The sequence below is a fragment of the Hibiscus syriacus genome, unplaced genomic scaffold, assembly GCF_006381635.1.
Source record: "Hibiscus syriacus cultivar Baekdansim isolate YM2019G1 unplaced genomic scaffold, ASM638163v2 tig00112217_pilon, whole genome shotgun sequence".
Taxonomy (NCBI): Eukaryota; Viridiplantae; Streptophyta; class Magnoliopsida; order Malvales; family Malvaceae; genus Hibiscus; species Hibiscus syriacus.
In genome coordinates this window covers 851798-871657 of record NW_024063270.1, presented here as the reverse complement: position 1 = coordinate 871657, position 19860 = coordinate 851798, and the positions used below count along the sequence as shown (strand labels likewise).

The window sequence follows — 19860 nt, the reverse complement described above, 5'->3', positions numbered from 1 at the left end:
ATAACCTACTAGGTTAATGCTAGACACATCAATCGTAATGCTATATTATTTTAATTGCATGTTATTGTTTGAATCCCACAACCCTTTGCCTAAATCAATCATTGCTTCATTTACTTGTGTTGTAATCTCATTTATTGTATTCTATTTTCTATTATATTGCTATAACATTGCATCCTACGTCAACAATACACAATTTTATGTTTGTTGCATAACAATTCTACGAAGTAATACTAATTTTTGTGGATACAATACTCGACGCACTTGTTGCGTCCACTTTTACTACTTAATAAATGATAATGTATGCTTGCACTACTACTGTTACATTATTCAAAGTATCATATTTTTGGTGTCGTTGTCATGGATTAATGTCATTACTTTTAGAGTTTTTTTTTAATTATTTACCAACTTTTTTTAACTTTTTGTAGGTAGCTTGTTGGTGCATGCCACGTAGCAACAACCGCAACTTAATACCTTTTGATATGGACATGAAGAGAATTTTTTATCGAAGGAGTAACAAAATCAACAGCATCTAAACAAGAATGAAATGTTGTGCGCAATGATAGTGAACTACCATTGCCAATTGAAGATAATCGGAATCTTCCAACCGGGACTTGGTGCCTTTTTACATTTAATATTTTTTTAAATTTTTTTAACTTTAGCTTAAAGTGAAAAACCCAAATTTATTGTCAATTCTTCTTCTCTCTCACTCTGAAACAATTCATCTCCTCCTCACCGTCTTTCACTCTCGAGTCTCCTCTTTTTCATAATCCTTTCAGCGTTTTGTTATTGTTAGAGTAGGGTTTGGTTTGCCTGAAAGGGTTAAGGTTACATTCTCTTCCCAATTTTCTTCTTTCGAACTTTCAAACAAAACCTAAATTAAAAAAAAAACTGACTTTGATATTTGAAAAAACCATTGAACGATTTGGGGTTTAGATTACAAAGAACAAATCAAAGAAGTACCAAGGATTGAAGAAACTCATACACGATTCTGTGGTTAGATTGCAAAGGACGAAACCCTACTGTAGAAATGAAAGAAGTTTCAAGCTAGAGTTTTACAGAGGTAAATTTTGAGTTGTCGATTATATTTTTTTTGTCTTTTTTAACCTATATCAGAATTTAATACATTGGTTTTGATAGATTAATGTTGAGTCCAGACATAAAATGTTTTTTTCTATTGTTGGGGAATATATTGATCTAGACCTAAGGTACATACATTTTTGGGAATATAAATATAGATTTATGTGTTGCTAATTTGTTTGACATAAATTAATAGAATTAAACTATTAAAAAAAATTACAAAGAAATTATTATGATTAAAGTATTATAAGATTTGTGTTGACAGTTCTATGACATAAATGTGTGCTTATTATATTTTAAAATTGATGTGTATGCACAAGATTAATCAATTTGTGCTAATTGGGATTAATAAGATTATGTAACATTGTTTAACCTTGTTGTTAATAAGATTCGGCTAACAATAAAAATACAAAACTAATAAAACAATGAACACTTTAATTTTGTTTTTTTTTAAATAGTAAAGTCTTAAACTAATAATACAGAAGATTAAACTAATAAAGTAATAAACTAATACATTGTATACTAATAAAGTAACGAAGACTTTAAATTGAATTAAAAATAATAATAAAACCTTAACTTTGTTTCATAACCTAACAGTAAAGTGCTAAAGTAATAAAACAATTATCTAACATTTAATTAAGTTTCCTTAATAAAATAATAATCATTTATTAACATATTAACGGTACATATTAATCAATACATTCTAAAGAAATAAACGACTAAAATAATTATTTAAGTTAACATTTAAATAAGTTTCATGAAGGAAAAATAATAATATATTAACAATATGTTAAAAGTATTAATAACATATTAAACCATTTGTTTTAAATTAACAGTATAATAATAGTTTAATAAAAAAATGAAAGTATAATAATATATTAAAAATATTAATAACATATTAATCTTTTCTATTCATAAAAATTAATAAACTATTTCTTAACTTATTTGTATTTGTTTATTTCATACAACAAATATTGTCAATGGGCCTAATGCTGGTAGTGGTCATAATACTGTCAGTGGGTCTAATAGTGGCAGTGGTCCTAATGTTGCTAGTGGACTTAATATAGTAGTTGATAAGATCATTTAAGATGACTTAAATGACACTAATGAGAATAGTAGTGGGGCAAATTGACTAGGCAGAAATAATTAATTATCTGAGGATGAGGAGGAGGAGATAGTTGTAATTAAAACTAAGATCAGGATAGTCCAAAAAATAAAAATAAAAAATAGAAATGTTAGTGTATAAGAGTTGAGAGTTGTTGTTGAGTAGGAGGAAAGAGTTGATGTTGAACAAGAAGAGACTGTATACATTTTTGTCGAAGAAAATGAAAAACCTGTAAAGAGTTTAGATAATGGAGAGGAAACTGACTACTTAGATTCTTCTGACATTGGTAGCTATGAGACCAAGTTAAATGGTGATGTTGTTTGTAGAAAGAGTGGTAAGGTATTTTTTATACTTCAAACTGTTGAACCAAGCTTCCAGGTGAGACTTATATTTGAATATCAATAACAGTGTAAGGATGTCCTTTATGCTTATGCAATAGCTAATAGTTTTGATTTTAGGTTTATTACAAATAGGAAAAGAAAAATTAGAGTTGTGTAAGGGAGCTGAGTGTCCATTTGTTATAAGATGTTAGGGAAACACTTTCTTTCTAAGTTTAGGATTGTACCAAACTTAAAGATTGTATAAATGTAAAGACTTGGTAGGGAGAAACTCAAAATTGACTTACCGAAGCACACATGCTTAAAAGTTAAGAAATGAACTTTAGAAATTATCACGGGTAGTGTTGTGCATGAGTTTGATAGACTGCCAAATTTAGGAAATTATGTGTGTTTTAGTACACTAAAAGAACGTTTTAAAAGGTTTTGTAGACCTATAATTTCATTGGATGGCTGCTTCTTAAAGGACCATTTAAAGGTAAATTGTTGCCGATTGTGGGTAAAGATGGAAACAACCAAGTTTTTTCCTTTAGCGTGGACAGTAGTGGAGGTGAAAAACAGGGAGATTTTGGCATAGTTTTTGCATCATATTCGGAGTGCTTGGACTTAGGAGATGGTTCTCAACTCACTTTAATAAGTGATATGGGTATAATTTCATCCAATTATTTTTTTCATCTTATTCAAAATATATAAAATATTTAGATAATGAGGCTACAACTTGTCCTTAATTCGAACAATATTCTTCAAGAATTGGATGGTTGCAGAAGACAATATTTGATGATCTAATGGTAAAGGACCCACATCATTGATCCAAAACATTCTTATCTACTAGTCTAAGTGTGACACAGTTGACAATAATTTTTCAGAGGCTTTTAATTCGATCATTCTAGGGGTTAAGTTTAAGTATATAATCTTAATGTTTGAAGACATTTGATATTATGTCATGCTTAGGCTAATTTAGTACAAGAAAAAAAACACTAAATTGGAAAGGTGAGAAATGACTTAGAATTGAAAAAACTTGAAATTCAAAAGGGTATTAGTGCAATTTATCATGTAATTTGGAATGAAGTTGAAGGGTATGAGGTCATGTGTCATCAAGACATATTTATTGTTGATATTAGGGGCTGGTCATGTACTTGTCGAGCACGAGACCTAACATGTTTTTCATACTTCCATGCTATATGTGTCATATTGTATAGAAGAGACAAATTAAAAGATTTAAAAGATTTTGTATTTGATGCATATAAAAATATGCATATGTTGATTTGTACAATGCTTTTCTACCTTTGATCCTAAGTGAAAAATTCTGAAAAGACACTAAAATGAATAATCTTGGTCCATCATTGAAGAGAAACTTACCTAGAAGACTAAAGCAAAAAAAAAAGTTGGAATGCGTACTAAAAACAAGTGGTCTAGCCGAGGAGTAAGGATCAGTTGGAGAATTTGTGGGGTTCTTGGACATAATATAAGAACGTGTCCGAACAAAAATTCAGTCAATGTAAGTTTTTATTTTACTGTAAATGTGTTTTTGTAACATATATCCAATTGATAAATTGTAATTGATAGGTTCAAGATAATGTTGTACAAATAGAGTTTTCTCAACCACCTATCCAACCAATGCCAATTTCTTTACTTACTCAATAACCAACTCCAACATAAGCATCAAATAAGACACCGAGATACAATGTCATAACACACAGGCCAAGAGGAAGAACAATTATGCAAGGTTGAGAATTTATTCAAATGAAAACATAGGACTCCAATTTTAACGGTAAATTATTTTGTTTACTAAAACATTACACTTTGTTATTTAAATTGTTGAGGTTGCTAAAAAAATTTGTCCACAAACAGCTTGGAAGGCCAAGCCATATTTTGCCTTCTAAACCACACATAAGATCAAGTTAGATAATCACATCTCAAGCCCCTACTACAACATCTCACCCTGATACAACTTCTAACTCTGTTGCAGCATCTTCTCACCTTGTTGTAGCATCTTCTCAATAGTCCACTACTGTTTCTAAGCTTTCAAGAGAAAGAAAAGCAAACGTGGCTATAAAGTGGCCTACCAAAATCATATGAATACCTTAGTAAATCAGTTGATACCTTAGATATTTTATATTGTGTTAGATATTTCTACTACTATTAACTGTTTAACAATCATTGGTAATGTTGGTTACATTCAAATAGGTTATCCAACCACTGTTAAATATTTTTGTGATATTATCGCTGCACTAGTAGTGTTGTCTATTATAGTGTAGGCAACAATTATATTTTGTTATATGTTTAGTTTGTTTGTACCAAACATGTTATTATGTATCGAACAAGTGTTGTATGTTGTTATATTTTGTGTAAGAAGTAGTTATATTTTGTTATATGTTTATTTATATTATTGTATAGGCAGTAATCGTGTTCATTTATATGTACAAATGTGAAAATTGTTACAAAATGTTCATATTAATGTTAATTTAGGTTATGAAATGTATATTGATTTTAGGTTATGCAAATTTTAATGTGCAAACTTAGCATTTATCATAAAGATTATATGTGCAAATGTTGATTTAGGAGCCTACAATATTATTGACTTATTTAAAAGTGTCTAAAGTATTATATTGTTAAATTTAGGTGTCTCAGTGCACTATTATTTTTAATCTTTTAATTTGTTTTCACTCATACTGTTAACAAAACACTATCAAACAAAATACATATAAAACATTTTACTTATATCTTCACATATCAAACACATTACATAATAAACAATTTATTTGAACTTCACATATCAAACAAGATACATATCAAACATTTTACTTGGTCTTCACATTTCAAACAAAGTACATAATCAAACATTTTACTTGGTCTTCACATATCAAACAAAATCCATAATCAAACATTTTGAGGATTCACTCGATATCTCTCATGAATAAAGTGTAAATACAAATTTTGTATAATTTTTAGAATTTCAGTTTAGTACATTCATCTAATCTTAAACCTTAAATTGAAATATAAAATTAAAATGAAAGAAGAATGAAAGGAGATGAGAGGACGATGTTTAAAGAAGAGAGTGAGGAGAAAAAATTACGGCGACTTTTAGGTTTACCTTAAATGAGAATTAAAAAAATAAATGTTATTTTTTATTTTATATTATTTTAAAAAGTTATTAAAAATAAGAAAACATTCACACATGTCGCTTTTTATTTGAATGTCAGTTTTTTTTCATAGCAGATAGAGCTGGACACTTAAAAGTATAACGAAGAAAATATTAGACACATATTTTTAACTAAATTTTTTTTAATCACTAAAACAGATTTTTAGCAAAAAATTCTTTAGACACTCATTTTTGTATTAAACCTTTTAAAAATAATTTATTTTATGTTTTTTTAAAAATAAAAGCACTCAAGATTTTAATATTTTCACTAAAAATATTTTATAAAATTAAAAAATGATTGATAACAAAAAAATCTTTTAACTTAATCTTTGGTCAAACCTATGTAAACAAAAAATATTTTCAATCTTTGCTAATTGGTGTTAATTGGGAAAGTACACTTTTTATTCCTTTTTGTAAGGTGATTTTTTAGGGGCACAGGTGGATGAGGTACTTCAGATTGCATGTATATACTATTTAGATGTATCCAATTAATGACCTTAATTGGTCAAACCTATTAAACAAAAAATATTTTCAATCTTTGCTAATTGGTGTTAATTGGGAAAGTACACTTTTTATTCCTTTTTGTAAGGTGATTTTTTAGGGGCACAGGTGGATGAGGTACTTCAGATTGCATGTATATACTATCTAGATGTATCCAATTAATGACCTTAATTGGAGATTGGATCTCATATACAAGTACATGAGCACTATATTATGAGAAAATTGTAGTTTAGAAAGAAAGAAAAAAAAGAAAGCTTGTAGTGCTCCTATTCTATCTGATTTAGTTGCAAGAACACTTATGATTTTGGATGGCAGCTCGTGTTCGATATCGTTAGAATTTCTTGTCTTGGTCTTTTATCTGTGTGTATATAATTGTGCATATGCGGGCTATTATCGTCTCTTGTTGCGGTTGCTTCCACGATCGCACATTGGCAGTCATCTCTATGAGCTGTGACAACGAGGCTACCGTGGATTTGAACCGTTGTTGCCTGGTCATGTTAAAGTTGATTTAGGAGATGTTGTTGCCCTCGTAAAATCCTTTAGGGTGTGTTTGGTTCACGGAATGTAAGTTTACTAGGGAATAAGATTACTGAGAATGTTGTATTTTGTGTTTGGTTGGTTTAGCAAGAATGTAAGATTACCGTGTTTGGTTAAAGGAATAAAAGATTATTGAAATGTATATTTGATCAATTTGTCTTTATTATATATTTGTTTTTTTAACAAGTTGGAAAATATTTATATATTTTCTTTAAAAATTTTAAATTCATAAAATTTATATAATTTTTTTACAAAATTAAAAATATAAAAATGTTTAATGAAAGGGTAAAATTTTATTTTAACCCCTGGACTTCATATAAAATTTTAATTATAGACTTTTTTTGTAAATCTAAAATAGTTTAAGGATAAATTTATAATTTAACCTTCGTAGAATTTTTATTATTCAATGAAAGAAGAAGGATATTTTTGGGGGAAAAAATTAAGGGTATTTTAGTCTAAAACGCTGGTAATCCAACAATACATAAGGAAATGGAGGTAATGATATTTCCGGTAATATACTCAAAAATTCACTATTGGTAATCTTACATTACCGAAAATAGGATTCCCGGACTAACCAAACGGAGGAATGTAGATTTTATTTCCATGAGAATCCCATATTCTCTCGTTCAAACGCCCCAAAGTTTGAGCATTCCCAATATTTTTCATTAAACTACAAAATAATACACTCCTACTAGTCTATACGAAGCCATCAGCAACAAAACAAAAGCCTCATCATAAACAATATTATTTTCATTAGTGGCATCACAATCCTCAAGTTGGACCGTTTTAAATCTTGACATCAAAATAATTCATTAATTACTGCATGATGATTTTAGAAACTTAATTAATTAAGTTCAAAGTTTTAAGAGTCAAAAAATCATTGAAATAATGAAATCAAGGATCAAATAAAATTTTAAATAAACTACAAATACCGAAACTATAATTTTTCATATTTCAATTAAAAAACACGAATTTAAAACCTTGTGAAAGAGGAGGTTCTAATTTTATCTTTAGAAACTAGAGTGATTCTATCTCCATCGTTCTAAAAGATCTTAGAGGTTCCTATTTAAGCTTTGAAAAGATGGTGTTTCTAAAGGTTAAATCTTGTCCTTAAAAGATTCCATTTAAGTTAGTGAATTGAGAATACATAGTTGTGTAAAGCTAAAAGAGTAGATAGAGACTTTGATTGATAAAATCGAATTATTATAAATTATTGTACAAAATTTTATATTTCGATATCAAATTTTAACATATTTTTAATTAATCTATGCAGCTAACAATAATGTTAGAGTCATTATAAATTAAATGAGTATTTATTTAAAAATTTGTGCTTAAATTTTTGTTGATTATTTAATATAAAAACTTATTTTACTGTATTTTTCTTACTTGATGAAATGAAAGTGTATTATATTTTTAATATAATGTTAATATTTAAAATTATATAAAATAAAATAATATTAACATTTTTATCATCAATATCATGTTTTTCTAAAATAATAATTCATTTAATTCATAGTTTGAATTAAGGACAAAAAAAATTCAATAAAATTTTGAGTAAAATACACGGATGATTCTTCGAATATAAGATATTACCTTATAATCAAATGACCATTTGTATACTTTACCCTAAACTTTTCTCTATCACTCAGTTTTCCTTCCGATTGACACCGTAATTATATTTTCTGTAACAATCTCTCTCTCTCTCCCTCTCCCTCTCCCTCTCTCCCTCTGTGTAAAGACAAAACCAGGGGAAGTATCTCCTCCCTCCGTTTACCTTCCATCTTTCCCTTGAAAATACGCAGCTCTCTATCTATCCCCTTTCCTCTCCGTTAATTCCCTCCCCAATAAGATAAAAGAGGAGGGTAAATGTCTTCGGTTAGTTCAGATCCGTTCCTAAGAATCCACCCGCCACCAATTGATCACTTCGACCGTCTGCCTGACTCTCTTCTTCTCCTAATCTTCAACAACATCGGCGACGTTAAAGCTCTCGGCCGCTGTTGCGTTGTCTCCCGTCGTTTCCATTCCCTCGTCCCTCAAGTCGAAAACGTCGACGTCCGTGTCGATTGCGTCATCTCCGACGACGATTGTTCCCCGTCTTCTTCCTGCTATAAATCACGTGCCGCCGGTGCTTTCTCAAACCTCTTCCGTGTCGTTTTTGGAGGCATTGTTAAACCCCTTCAAGCATTGGGTCAATTCCTCGGCCCTAAACGGTCCATTCTCAACGAAACCCTTAAAAGCCATTCTTCTTCCTCTCTATCCGTTGTTCCCGGAGGTGATGATGACGGGGAAATGGAAGAAGGTGGGGTTACGCACCATTCCCCTACACAAGTACTTAAGAATTTCAACGAGATTCGTTTCCTCCGAATCGAATTGCCCGGCGGCGAGTTAGGGGTTGATGACGGTGTTCTTTTGAGATGGAGAGCGGATTTTGGATCAATCCTTGATAACTGCGTCATCCTAGGAGCTGCCTCCGTTAATAACAACGTGCATTTGCAAGTATCGGAATTTGGCAATATTGGAATCGGTGATGATAATGGGAGTATTCCTGAATCCTTTTATACTAATGGAGGCTTGAAATTAAGGGTTGTTTGGACGATTAGTTCGTTAATCGCAGCATCCGCAAGGCATTATTTGCTTCAACCGATAATTGCGGAGCATAAGACCCTAGATAGATTGGTTTTAACCGATGCTGATGGACAAGGGGTGCTTCGTATGAACAGGGATCAGCTTGAGGAGTTGAGGGTGAAGCCATTATCTGCTTCCCCCGCATCGAAAAGGACGCAGGTTCCGGCATTGAATATGAGGCTCTGGTATGCTCCTCATTTGGAATTGCCTAACGGGGTTGTTTTAGAAGGTGCTACTTTGGTTGCTATTAGGCCTAGTGAACAATCTGCTTCGATAAAAGAGGTCTCAGATGCTTCTTGGTTATCGACTGCTTTTGAAGAGCCTTATGGGACGGCGGCAAATATGTTGAACAAGAGAAGGACATACTGCTTGGAGATGAACTCCTTTTGATTCCTGTTTCCTCACTTGCAGTGGTAAAAATCTCAAATGCTGGAATTACTGGTTTATGCTGATTAATTTGTTAGAAAAGTGTTTTGATGTTTGCCTCATATGGATTGATTAGTTTCAAATGATGGAGCATGTATGCTGTTTGTGAGCATTTATTTATTCACCACCATTTAGACCTTTGATTAGATATATGGTTTTAAGCTATAAATATGCTTTTGGTAATGCATGTATATTAAGATGAAATTAACTTTTATTATGTTTCCCCCCCCCCCTAAATTTTATAATTCTTTGTGAATTAGAGGGAAGAACAAGCATGATTATACTTCGTAGTGGTTGATTTAGAGTTCAATTTTCATTTGAGAAACCTTTTGCTTGAAATGAAGTTTTTGCAGAGAAACATCATTGAATGCATTCCGGCTATCATTCTGTTTTTAATCTTTTACTTGCTTACGTACCTTTTACCTGTCTCCGCTGAAATTAAAGTTCATTTTGCATTTTTCAGGGCGAGCAGTTCATTTTGCATTTTTCATGGAGAGCAGTCAAGCACTATGGTCAAGGGTAAGAAGGGGTGGCCTGCTTTCGTAAAGCTGATGATCAAGCAACAAATTTGTTTTGTGTAGTAGCTTAATCTCGGTGCTGTGTCCTTTGAAAGCAAAACCTAGCTCGGGACTGCCATTGAAAGCAATCAATTAATGTAGGTAAGAACAATGCACTGCAAGCTATTCGGCTTTTGAGCTTCAACTGATATCCAAATGCACCTGCTGGTTGTTTTCATTTCTGGCATATGCTTGTAAGAGTGCACACACCTGTGACTAGATTGATGTTGTAAGAACTTTGAATTTGCAGTCCTTTAACTATAATCCCTCTTATATGTGAATATTGTAGGTACGAAGATGTCATCCTTTATGTCATATACTTATCAGTTCATCAAGAAAAGTAGTTTGTGCTTATTTTTCAGTTTTTATTCAATAAATTTAATACAGTTTTCTTTTTCAAAGTTAATGGATACTTTAGTAACAATCTCCTCAAATTCTTAAGAGGGTTAACCAGACCTTGCAGATACAAGGTAGAGGTTGAAACTTGGATGTCGTTCCGGGTTTGTAATTCCATTAGTTATGGTTTACAACGTTTGGACGTATCATTTTTCTTAAATATTCTTGTGTGACACTCTTGTTCAACATTGTTTCTGATAGAAATCTGGTGATTATAGCACAATGTATACCACTTTGAACAATTTAGGTAATGAAAGGGATCTTGTTGTGATATTAGTCCAACTGGATTTGAAGGTTTGTATATTTACTCCATGGAGTTTCAACGAAGCTAGTGGCGCATGGCCTACGAAATTAAAGATTGATCATTAATACATTTAATTTGGAATTGATTAGTGTATATGGTTCTGGAAACGAGCAGTAGGGTTCCTCATTTTAATATCATTTATATCATGCATGAGAGAGAAAGGGACATATGAATCATTTTCTGTGGTTTTGTATTGATTTCATACTGTTAGGGAGAGACATTTGGCAATAAAAGATTGTGGGGTACCAAATTTATGAGTAGCCATTTTCTCTTGTTTTTAAAAATTTTGATGGATTGGCCATTTTATTTTGAAGAAGCATTAAATAAGATTGAAATAATATTAATTAGTTGGCTCTGCTTTTCCTTTTATCACATGAGTTTTCCTCTCTTTCATACATGAAGTAGTCCACGTGAACTCTCTTTGATTTTGACCTTTGTTTTTATTATCATTTAAAATGTTTATGTTAAGACAATCACCCAGTAATTCATGGATGAAGAAGAAACTATAATATGAGGAAGCTTAGAAATATAGAAAATGAAGAAGCCCCACATGCTTGTATTGAAGCCGGCAAAAGTAGATGGAAAATGGAAATCATCATCGTTATCATTCATTTAATAAGAACATTGAAGAAACTTCCCTTTTTTCTAGTACCATCTATTGACCTTTAAACGAACACGAACGGGGTATATTCATGTTTGTTTAACTTTAACCGAACAAATGAACGAACAAAAAATTTCTTGTTCGAGTTTGTTCGTTAAGGAATGTAGCTTGTTCGTGTTCGTGTTTGTTCATTTAAATGATAAACGAACGGATGTAAACTAATATAAACAAACATAATAAACGAACATAAATGAACGAACGTAAACGAACACAATAAATGAACATAAACGAACGTAACCGAACATAAATGAAAATAGATTATTTTTCTTTCCTAACATTTTTAGGATTGTATTTTATTTAATTGTTTTGAGCTTTTTATTTATATTTAAAATTAATTGAATTTTAAAAATTTTATTGGTATCAGATTAAAATTTATTGGGCTTTAATATTTTAAATGGGTCTAGAGAGATAGGGCTAAACATAAACAAACAAGCACAAACGAACGAACATAAACGAACGAATATAAATGAACAAATATATTACCGAACGTTCACGAACTTAAATGAACGAATGAGCTCTCTGTTCATGTTCATTCATTTAATTAAATGATCGTAAAATCTTGTTCATGTTCGTTCGTTTAATAAATAAAAGAACATACACGAACTTCCCACCGAACGGTTCGCTGAACGTTCAATTCGTTTACAGGTATAACTATCTAAACTGTGCTAAGATTTGCAGTGAGAATTATGGTGTTCTCACTTTTCAACATTATTACTCTAAACGGTTGATCTTGTAAGTTATTGTTCTTTGCAGCTGAGGTGACTTGTGTAAATCTTAAACTGAACCCAGAGCTCTATACAGGCCGCAGTGGTTCATCAGCCAGAAGGATATGGGATGCTGTGTACTCAGAGAACTGTCCCAGATGTAAGTTCTCGCTGATCTTCTTTTACATGTGTATGTGAATGAAAGATGCCAAATCATTTCGTGAACGAGTAGAGGCATTGGTCAATTATCTCTTAACAAATTGATTTTGTAATGATAACTAAAGTTTTGAATGCCTGATGATGAACCTTCAATCAACATAACTTGAATTGAATCTTAGCCGGTTGGAGAACTGTATTAATTACCATGGTAGGCGTGTTTTTGATCTATTGAGTGTTAAAAGTCAGCACCGAAAACGGTGCATTAATGCATAATTCGGTGCAATGATCAAAAGGAACACACAATTATTGAAATTGCTAAATGGTATAAGCATAATTTAGTCATTGTAATTTAGGGTATTTAAAAGTTAGTCTTTAAAGCTTCAACTATAAATACCCTAGCTCATTTAGCTTCAAAATCATCCCAAAGCATTCTAGCTTTCTTCCAATACTAGAGAGATTTTAGAGAGTTTCTTTAGAGTTATTTTCTCCTTTTTATCAAGAGAGAATTATCATTGTTTTCTCCTTGGTAGATAGAGAGAAGTTGTAATTCCTATTTTCTCATAGTGAAATTCTTCTACCGTTGCCCGTGGTTTTTACCCTATATTATTTAGGGGTTTTCCACGTAAATTTTGTGTCTCTTTTATCTTCATTTTTATTTTCTCAAATTATCAGTTGCGATTTTGCTCTATCCGATAGCCGTCTTCCGCAACAATTGGTATCCGAGTTAGATTAGAGTGTGTAATATCTGTTTATTGTCTTTGTGGTTGCCACCAAAAGGTGGATCCTCCAACATAAGAAAGTAAGAAGGTATTACCCATTCTTTGAAGGTTCCAAAGAACTATTCACGATAGTGAAATAGTGGGAGCTATCCGTAATAGAAGCTATGGCAACGAAATTTGATATTGAAAAATTTAATGGGAGAAATTTCTCATTGTGGAAATTGAAGATGAAGGCCATCCTGAGGAAAGACGGATGTCTAGCAGCTATCAGTGAAAGGTCGGTAGATTTTACAGATGACAACAAATGGATCGAAATGGACGGAAATGCTATGGCAAACTTTCATCTAGCATTAGCAGATGAAGTATTGTCAAGCATCGAGGAAAAGAAGACATCTAAGGAGATATGGGATCATCTCACCAAATTGTACGAGGCCACATCGTTGCACAATAAAATTTTCCTTAAGAGGAAATTATACACTCTCCGTATGCCAGAATCTACTTCAGTGACGGAGCACTTAAACACACTGAACACGTTATTTTCTCAGCTTACATCCTTAAGATGTACAATAGGAGAACAAGAACGTGCTGAACTTCTACTTCAAAGTCTACCTGATTCGTATGATTAACTCATCATCAACTTGACAAACAATAATGTCACCAGTCTAGTCTTCGATGACGTTGCAGCTGTTGTTCTCCAAGAAGAAAATCGACGCAAGAACAAGGAAGACAGACAAGTAAATCTGCAACAAGCAGAGGCATTGATAACGATGAGAGGGAGATCAACAGAACGTGGCCAAAGCAGCAATCACAAACATAGTATATCGAAGTCGAGGAGCAAGAAGAATTTAAAGTACTACAACTGTGGAAAGAAGGGTCACTTGAAGAAGGATTGTTGGAGTCTAAATAAAAACTCCAATCCACAAGGTAATACCGCAAACACTTCAGATGATGTAGATGCACTATGCTGTGAAGCGTCAACCACCGTGGAAGGAAGAAAAAAATTTACAGATATATGGCTCATTGATTCAGGAGCAACATATCACATGACCTCAAGAAGAGAATGGTTCCATCAATATGAACCCGTCTCAGGAGGATCTGTGTATAGTTGTAATGATCATGCCTTAGAGATCATTGGCGTGGGAACCATCAAATTGAAGATGTATGATGGAACAATTAAAGTTGTTCGAGATGTGCGGCACGTGAAAGGCATAAAGAAAAATTTATTATCCTACGGATTGTTGGATAATAATGCAAGCAATATTGAAATACGGAAAGGAATCATGAAGGTGTTCCGTGGAGCGCTTGTGGTGCTGAAAGGTGAAAAGATAGCTGCAAACTTGTACATACTGAAGGGAGAGACATTGCTAGAAGCAAAAGCCTCTGTTGCCTCATGTAGTTCAGATTCTACAATGTTATGGCATCAGAAACTTGGACACATGTCAGAACAAGGAATGAAAGTCCTTGTGGAGCAAAAACTACTTCCAGGCTTAACAAAGGTAACACTTCCTTTGTGTGAGCATTTCATAACAAGTAAGCAGCACCGGTTGAAATTCAACAAATCAAATTCTAAAGGAAAAAATGTTCTAGAATTGGTTCACTCTGACGTATGGCAAGCACCAGTTACATCCCTAGGTGGAGCAAAATACTTTGTCTCATTTATTGATGACTACTCCAGGAGATGTTGGGTGTACCCTATCAAGAAGAAGTCAAACGTGTTTTCAACTTTCAAAAATTCAAGGCGCGGGTGGAACTTGATTCTGGAAATAAGATCAAGTGATTCAGAACAAATAATGGAGGAGAATACACAAGCGAAGAATTTGATGACTTTTGCAAGAAAGAAGGCATCAAAAGACAGTTCACAGTGGCAAACACTCCTCAACAAAATGGAGTGGCAGAGCGGATGAACAGAACCTTGTTAGAAAGAACAAGAGCAATGTTGAGGGACGCAGGCCTAGAAAAATCATTATGGGCAGAAGCAGTTAATACCGCCTGTTATTTGGTGAATCGAGCTCCATCAACTGTAATAGAGCTGAAGACACCAATGGAGATGTGGACTGGTAAACCAGTTGATTATTCAAACCTCCATGTATTTGGAAGTATTGTGTACGTGATGTACAACGCCCAAGAAATTTCAAAGCTAGATCCAAAATCCAGGAAATGCAAATTCTTGGGGTATGCTGATGGAGTAAAGGGGTATCGCTTGTGGGATCCCACTGCCCGCAAAGTAATAATTAGCAGGGATGTTATCTTTGTAGAAGATAAACTACAAAGAAAAGAAGACGATGATAGCGCTGAAAAGTCAGAGACTACTCAGATACATGTGGAAAAAAGAGTTTGAAGAATGAGATTCTTCTGAAGCAGAACCAGCACATGATGAACAAGAACCAGAGAGTTCTGAAGCTCCAACAACTCGTCAATCAGATCATGTGAGAAGACGTCTCAATTGGCACTCAGATTATGTTATAGAAGGTAATATTGTATACTGCCTTTTAACAGAGGACGGTGAGCCATCAACATACCATGAGGCAATAAACAGCTCAGATGCTTCACTGTGGATGATGGCGATGCAAGAAGAAATCGAAGCCCTTCATAAAAATAATACATGGGACCTTGTGCCACTACCACAAGGAAGGAAGCCAATTGGTAACAAATGGGTTTTCAAAATCAAGCGAAATGGTGTGGAGAGGTATCGTGCAAGACTGGTGGTCAAAGGATATGCTCAGAAAGAAGGTATTGATTTCAATGAAATTTGTTCTCCTGTGGTTCGACTAACAACAATTCGAGTAGTCTTGGCAATGTGTGCTACATTGAATTTACATTTGGAACAGCTAGATGTTAAAACAGCTTTTCTTCATGGAAATCTTGAAGAAGAGATTTATATGCTCCAGCCTGAAGGTTTTGAAGAAGACGAAAAGAAGAACTTGGTTTGCAGGTTGAACAAATCTCTGTACGGTCTAAAGCAGGCGCCGAGGTATTGGTATAAGAGATTTTATTCCTTCATTATGTGCCTTGGATACAACAAACTTAATGCAGACCCTTGTGCTTATTTCAAGAGGTCTGGTGATAACGATTTTGTTATTTTGTTGTTGTATGTGGATGACATGTTGGTTGCAGGACCCAACAAAGATCATATTGAAGAATTGAATGCACAACTGGCTAGGGAATTTGAAATGAAGGACTTGGGATCAGCAAACAAGATTCTAAGGATGCAAATTCACCGAGACAGAAGTAATAGGAAGATTTGGCTTCCACAAAAGAACTACTTGAAGAAAATCTTGTCACGATTTAGCATGCAAGATTGTAAGCCAATTTCTACCCCTCTTCCTATTAACTTCAAATTATCCTCCAGTATGAGTCCTAGCAGTGAAGAAGAGAGGATGGAGATGTCTCGAGTATCGTATGCATCAGCAGTGGGAAGTTTAATGTTCGTTATGATATGCACAAGACCAGACATTGCACAAGCAGTGGGAGTGGTTAGTCGGTACATGACGAATCCAGGAAAAGAGCATTGGAATATTGTAAAGAGGATCCTAAGATACATCAAAGGGACCTCAAATGTTGCATTATGTTACGGAGGATCAAACTTACTTATAAATAGGTATGTCGATTCTGACTATGCAGGAGATTTGGATAAAAGTAAATCTACTACAGGATATGTGTTCAAAGTTGCTGGTGGAGCTGTAAGCTGGGTTTCAAAATTGCAGTCAGTTGTGGCTACATCTACAACAGAGGCAGAATATGTAGTAGCTACACAAGCCAGTAAGAAGCAATTTGGTTGAAGATGCTATTGGAGGAACTTGGGCACAATCAAGAGTTTGTCTCTCTGTTTTGTGACAGTCAAAGCGCCTTGCATCTAGCAAGGAATCCATCATTTCATTCAAGGACAAAACATATGAGTTCAATACCATTTCATTCGTGAAAAGGTGGAAAAAGGGACGGTAGATATGCAGAAGATCCATAAAAAAGACAACATAGCAGATTTCATGACGAAGGCGATCAATGCTGATAAATTTACTTGGTGTCGATCCTCTTGTGGCCTGTCAGAAACGTAAGCAACATGATGGTACAAGGTAGAATGAATGGTGTGAAGATATGATTGTTCCAATCAAATCTTCAAGTGGGAGATTGTTAAAAGTCAGCACCGAAAACGGTGCATTAATGCACAATTCGCTGCAATGGTCAAAAAAGAGCACACAATTGTTGAAATTGCTAAATGGTATAAGCATAATTTAGTCATTGTAATTTAGAGTATTTACAAGTTAGTCCTTAAAGCTTCAACTATAAATACCCTAGCTCATTTAGCTTTAAAATCATCCCAAAGCATTCTAGCTTTCTTCCAATACTAGAGAGATTTTAGAGAGTTTCTTGAGAGTTGTTTTCTCCTTTTTATCAAGAGAGAATTATCATTGTTTTCTCCTTGGTAGATAGAGAGAAGTTGTAATTCCTATTTTCTCATAGTGAAATTCTTCTACCATTGCCCGTGGTTTTTACCCTATATTATTTAGGGGTTTTCCACGTAAATTTTGTGTCTCTTTTATCTTCATTTTTATTTTCTCAAATTATCAGTTGCGATTTTGCTCTATCCGATAGCCGTCTTCCGCAACATTGAGTACACTTAATAACATTGTCCTAATGGAAGATGGGAACAGTCCAATGAGCGACCTTGCCATGGTAGGTGATTTTTTTTGTAATATTGAGTACACTTTATAACAATCGTCATTAATGGAAGATTGGAAGGTACAGTCTAATGAGACACCTTTTTAAAAAAATATATATTTTATTCATTTGTGCTCTAATATACAGATCCGGCTGAAGAGTTATGCCAAGAAGTGAAAATACTGTACAAGCTGATTTCTGGTCTTCACTCATCTATTTCGGTCCATATAGCTTCTGATTATCTACTTGATGAATCCACAAATTTGGTATAAATTCTCATTTCTGTGTCACCCAGTACTCATCTTTTGCTTGTTTATGAACTTAATTCCATAGGTGCACTATAACGTTACAGAGATCTAACACTGTTTATTTGATCTTCCTTATTTTTGTAGGGCCACAATCTCGAAATACTGTATGATCGGGTTTTACAATATCCAGATCGAGTTGAAAACTTGTACTTTGCATTCCTCTTTGTTCTCCGAGCTGTGACAAAGGTGAGTAGGCATGAGTACTTAAGTAATCTACCCAAACTAGGCGAAAACAAAAATTGGAACAATGCTGAGTACTTGATAAATCTCTATTTACTTGCCCGCTTTGATGCATTTCAGGCAGCTGAGTACTTGGAACAAGCTGAATATGATACAGGTAATCCAACCGACGACCTAAGGACGCAATCCCTAATGAAGAATTTACTTTATAATCCAAAATTGCAAGCAGCATGCCCACTTCCATTGGATGAAGCTAAATTGTGGAAAGGACAGAGAGGACCAGAACTGAAACATAAAATACAAGCACAATTCAAAAATATCAGGTTTGTCCAATTTCCTTTTTGGTTATGCATGTCTAAACATATTTACTTGAAACATGTTTGTGTTGGTACATTAAGCAAAATTTGTTCAGAGCAGAACATTCTCAAGAAGAAATGAAATCTGAAATTGTCTTTCAACCTCCCTCCGAATCCCTCGCTGAAAACTTTGAAAAACTGTTTCATCTTCTCTTTTATTGTTAACGTCTGATATCTGTGCCAATGATTTTGGAAATGATGTAATAATTGCCATTGGTTTTGTAGTGCGGTGATGGACTGTGTAGGGTGCGAAAAATGTCGACTTTGGGGAAAGCTTCAGGTTTCTGGTCTTGGAACTGCATTGAAGATTCTGTTTTCAGTTAATGGTGAGGAGAACTTGATTCAGACAGTAAGTGCCCTTCCCCATTTATAGCGTTCAATTTTCAGTTCTAATTTCTTTCTATATTATGCATTCGGATTTTGCCATTACGAAGAAGGCTTTTGCTTGTATTTCATATCTAGCTTTCTGTTAGAATCTAGTTTGTAAGCATACATATCTATGTAAGGTACATTTTATGTAAAGAACTTTCCATTCAGACTCAAGTTCGATTTATCGACCCTCAGTTGCAGATGCAAAGGAATGAAGTAATCGCCCTAATGAATCTACTCAATCGATTATGGGAGTCTGTAAAGTTTGTGCATGAAAAGGGACCGGCAGCCGAAAGACTTGTTGGAGGAAATAAGCATTCTTCCAGTAGGTTGAATAGCCTAGTGCAAAGGATATGGGCATCAGTTTGCAGGTGATGATTACAAAAGGATGAGAAATTCAACTCCAAAGAAGCACACACAGTTTTTGTCAGAGTTGCAGATTTTGAAATCTAATGTATTTGAGGAAGAATTGATGAATTCATTGAAAGTTACTTTTTTTGTTTTGTATCACAACTTAATGTTTTAATATTTTATGTTAATTACTTGTTATTAAATCTCTTGATTTTGTTTGATAGAGAATCCCACCAGCTTTTATAAAGAACCTGGAGGAGAACCTCCTAGAGAAATTACCTCAAGATTCTGTACTTGAAACCTGTGATGGGAGATTTTGGCATGTTGATGTTGAAAAGATTGATGATAATTTATGTTTCAACAACGGTTGGAAGCAATTCGTGCAACAAAAC

General features: G+C 33.6%; 2 protein-coding genes across 2 annotated transcripts; both read left to right on the top strand.

Moving 5' to 3' along the window:
* Nucleotides 1-8371: 8371 nt before the first annotated feature.
* On the top strand, nt 8372-10613 carry LOC120175859 (F-box protein At5g46170-like). The gene is made up of 2 exons (XM_039182414.1): nt 8372-9735; nt 10212-10613. The coding sequence occupies exon 1, from the start codon at nt 8564-8566 to the stop codon at nt 9710-9712; it is 1149 nt and encodes a 382-aa protein (XP_039038345.1). The 5' UTR covers nt 8372-8563; the 3' UTR covers nt 9713-9735; nt 10212-10613.
* A 7675-nt stretch (nt 10614-18288) lies between these two features.
* On the top strand, nt 18289-19529 carry LOC120175860 (endoplasmic reticulum oxidoreductin-2-like). Its single transcript, XM_039182415.1, has 4 exons — nt 18289-18398; nt 18513-18715; nt 18974-19097; nt 19313-19529. Exons 2-4 carry the CDS (start codon nt 18585-18587, stop codon nt 19490-19492), a joined length of 435 nt encoding a protein of 144 aa, XP_039038346.1. The 5' UTR covers nt 18289-18398; nt 18513-18584; the 3' UTR covers nt 19493-19529.
* Nucleotides 19530-19860: the final 331 nt, after the last annotated feature.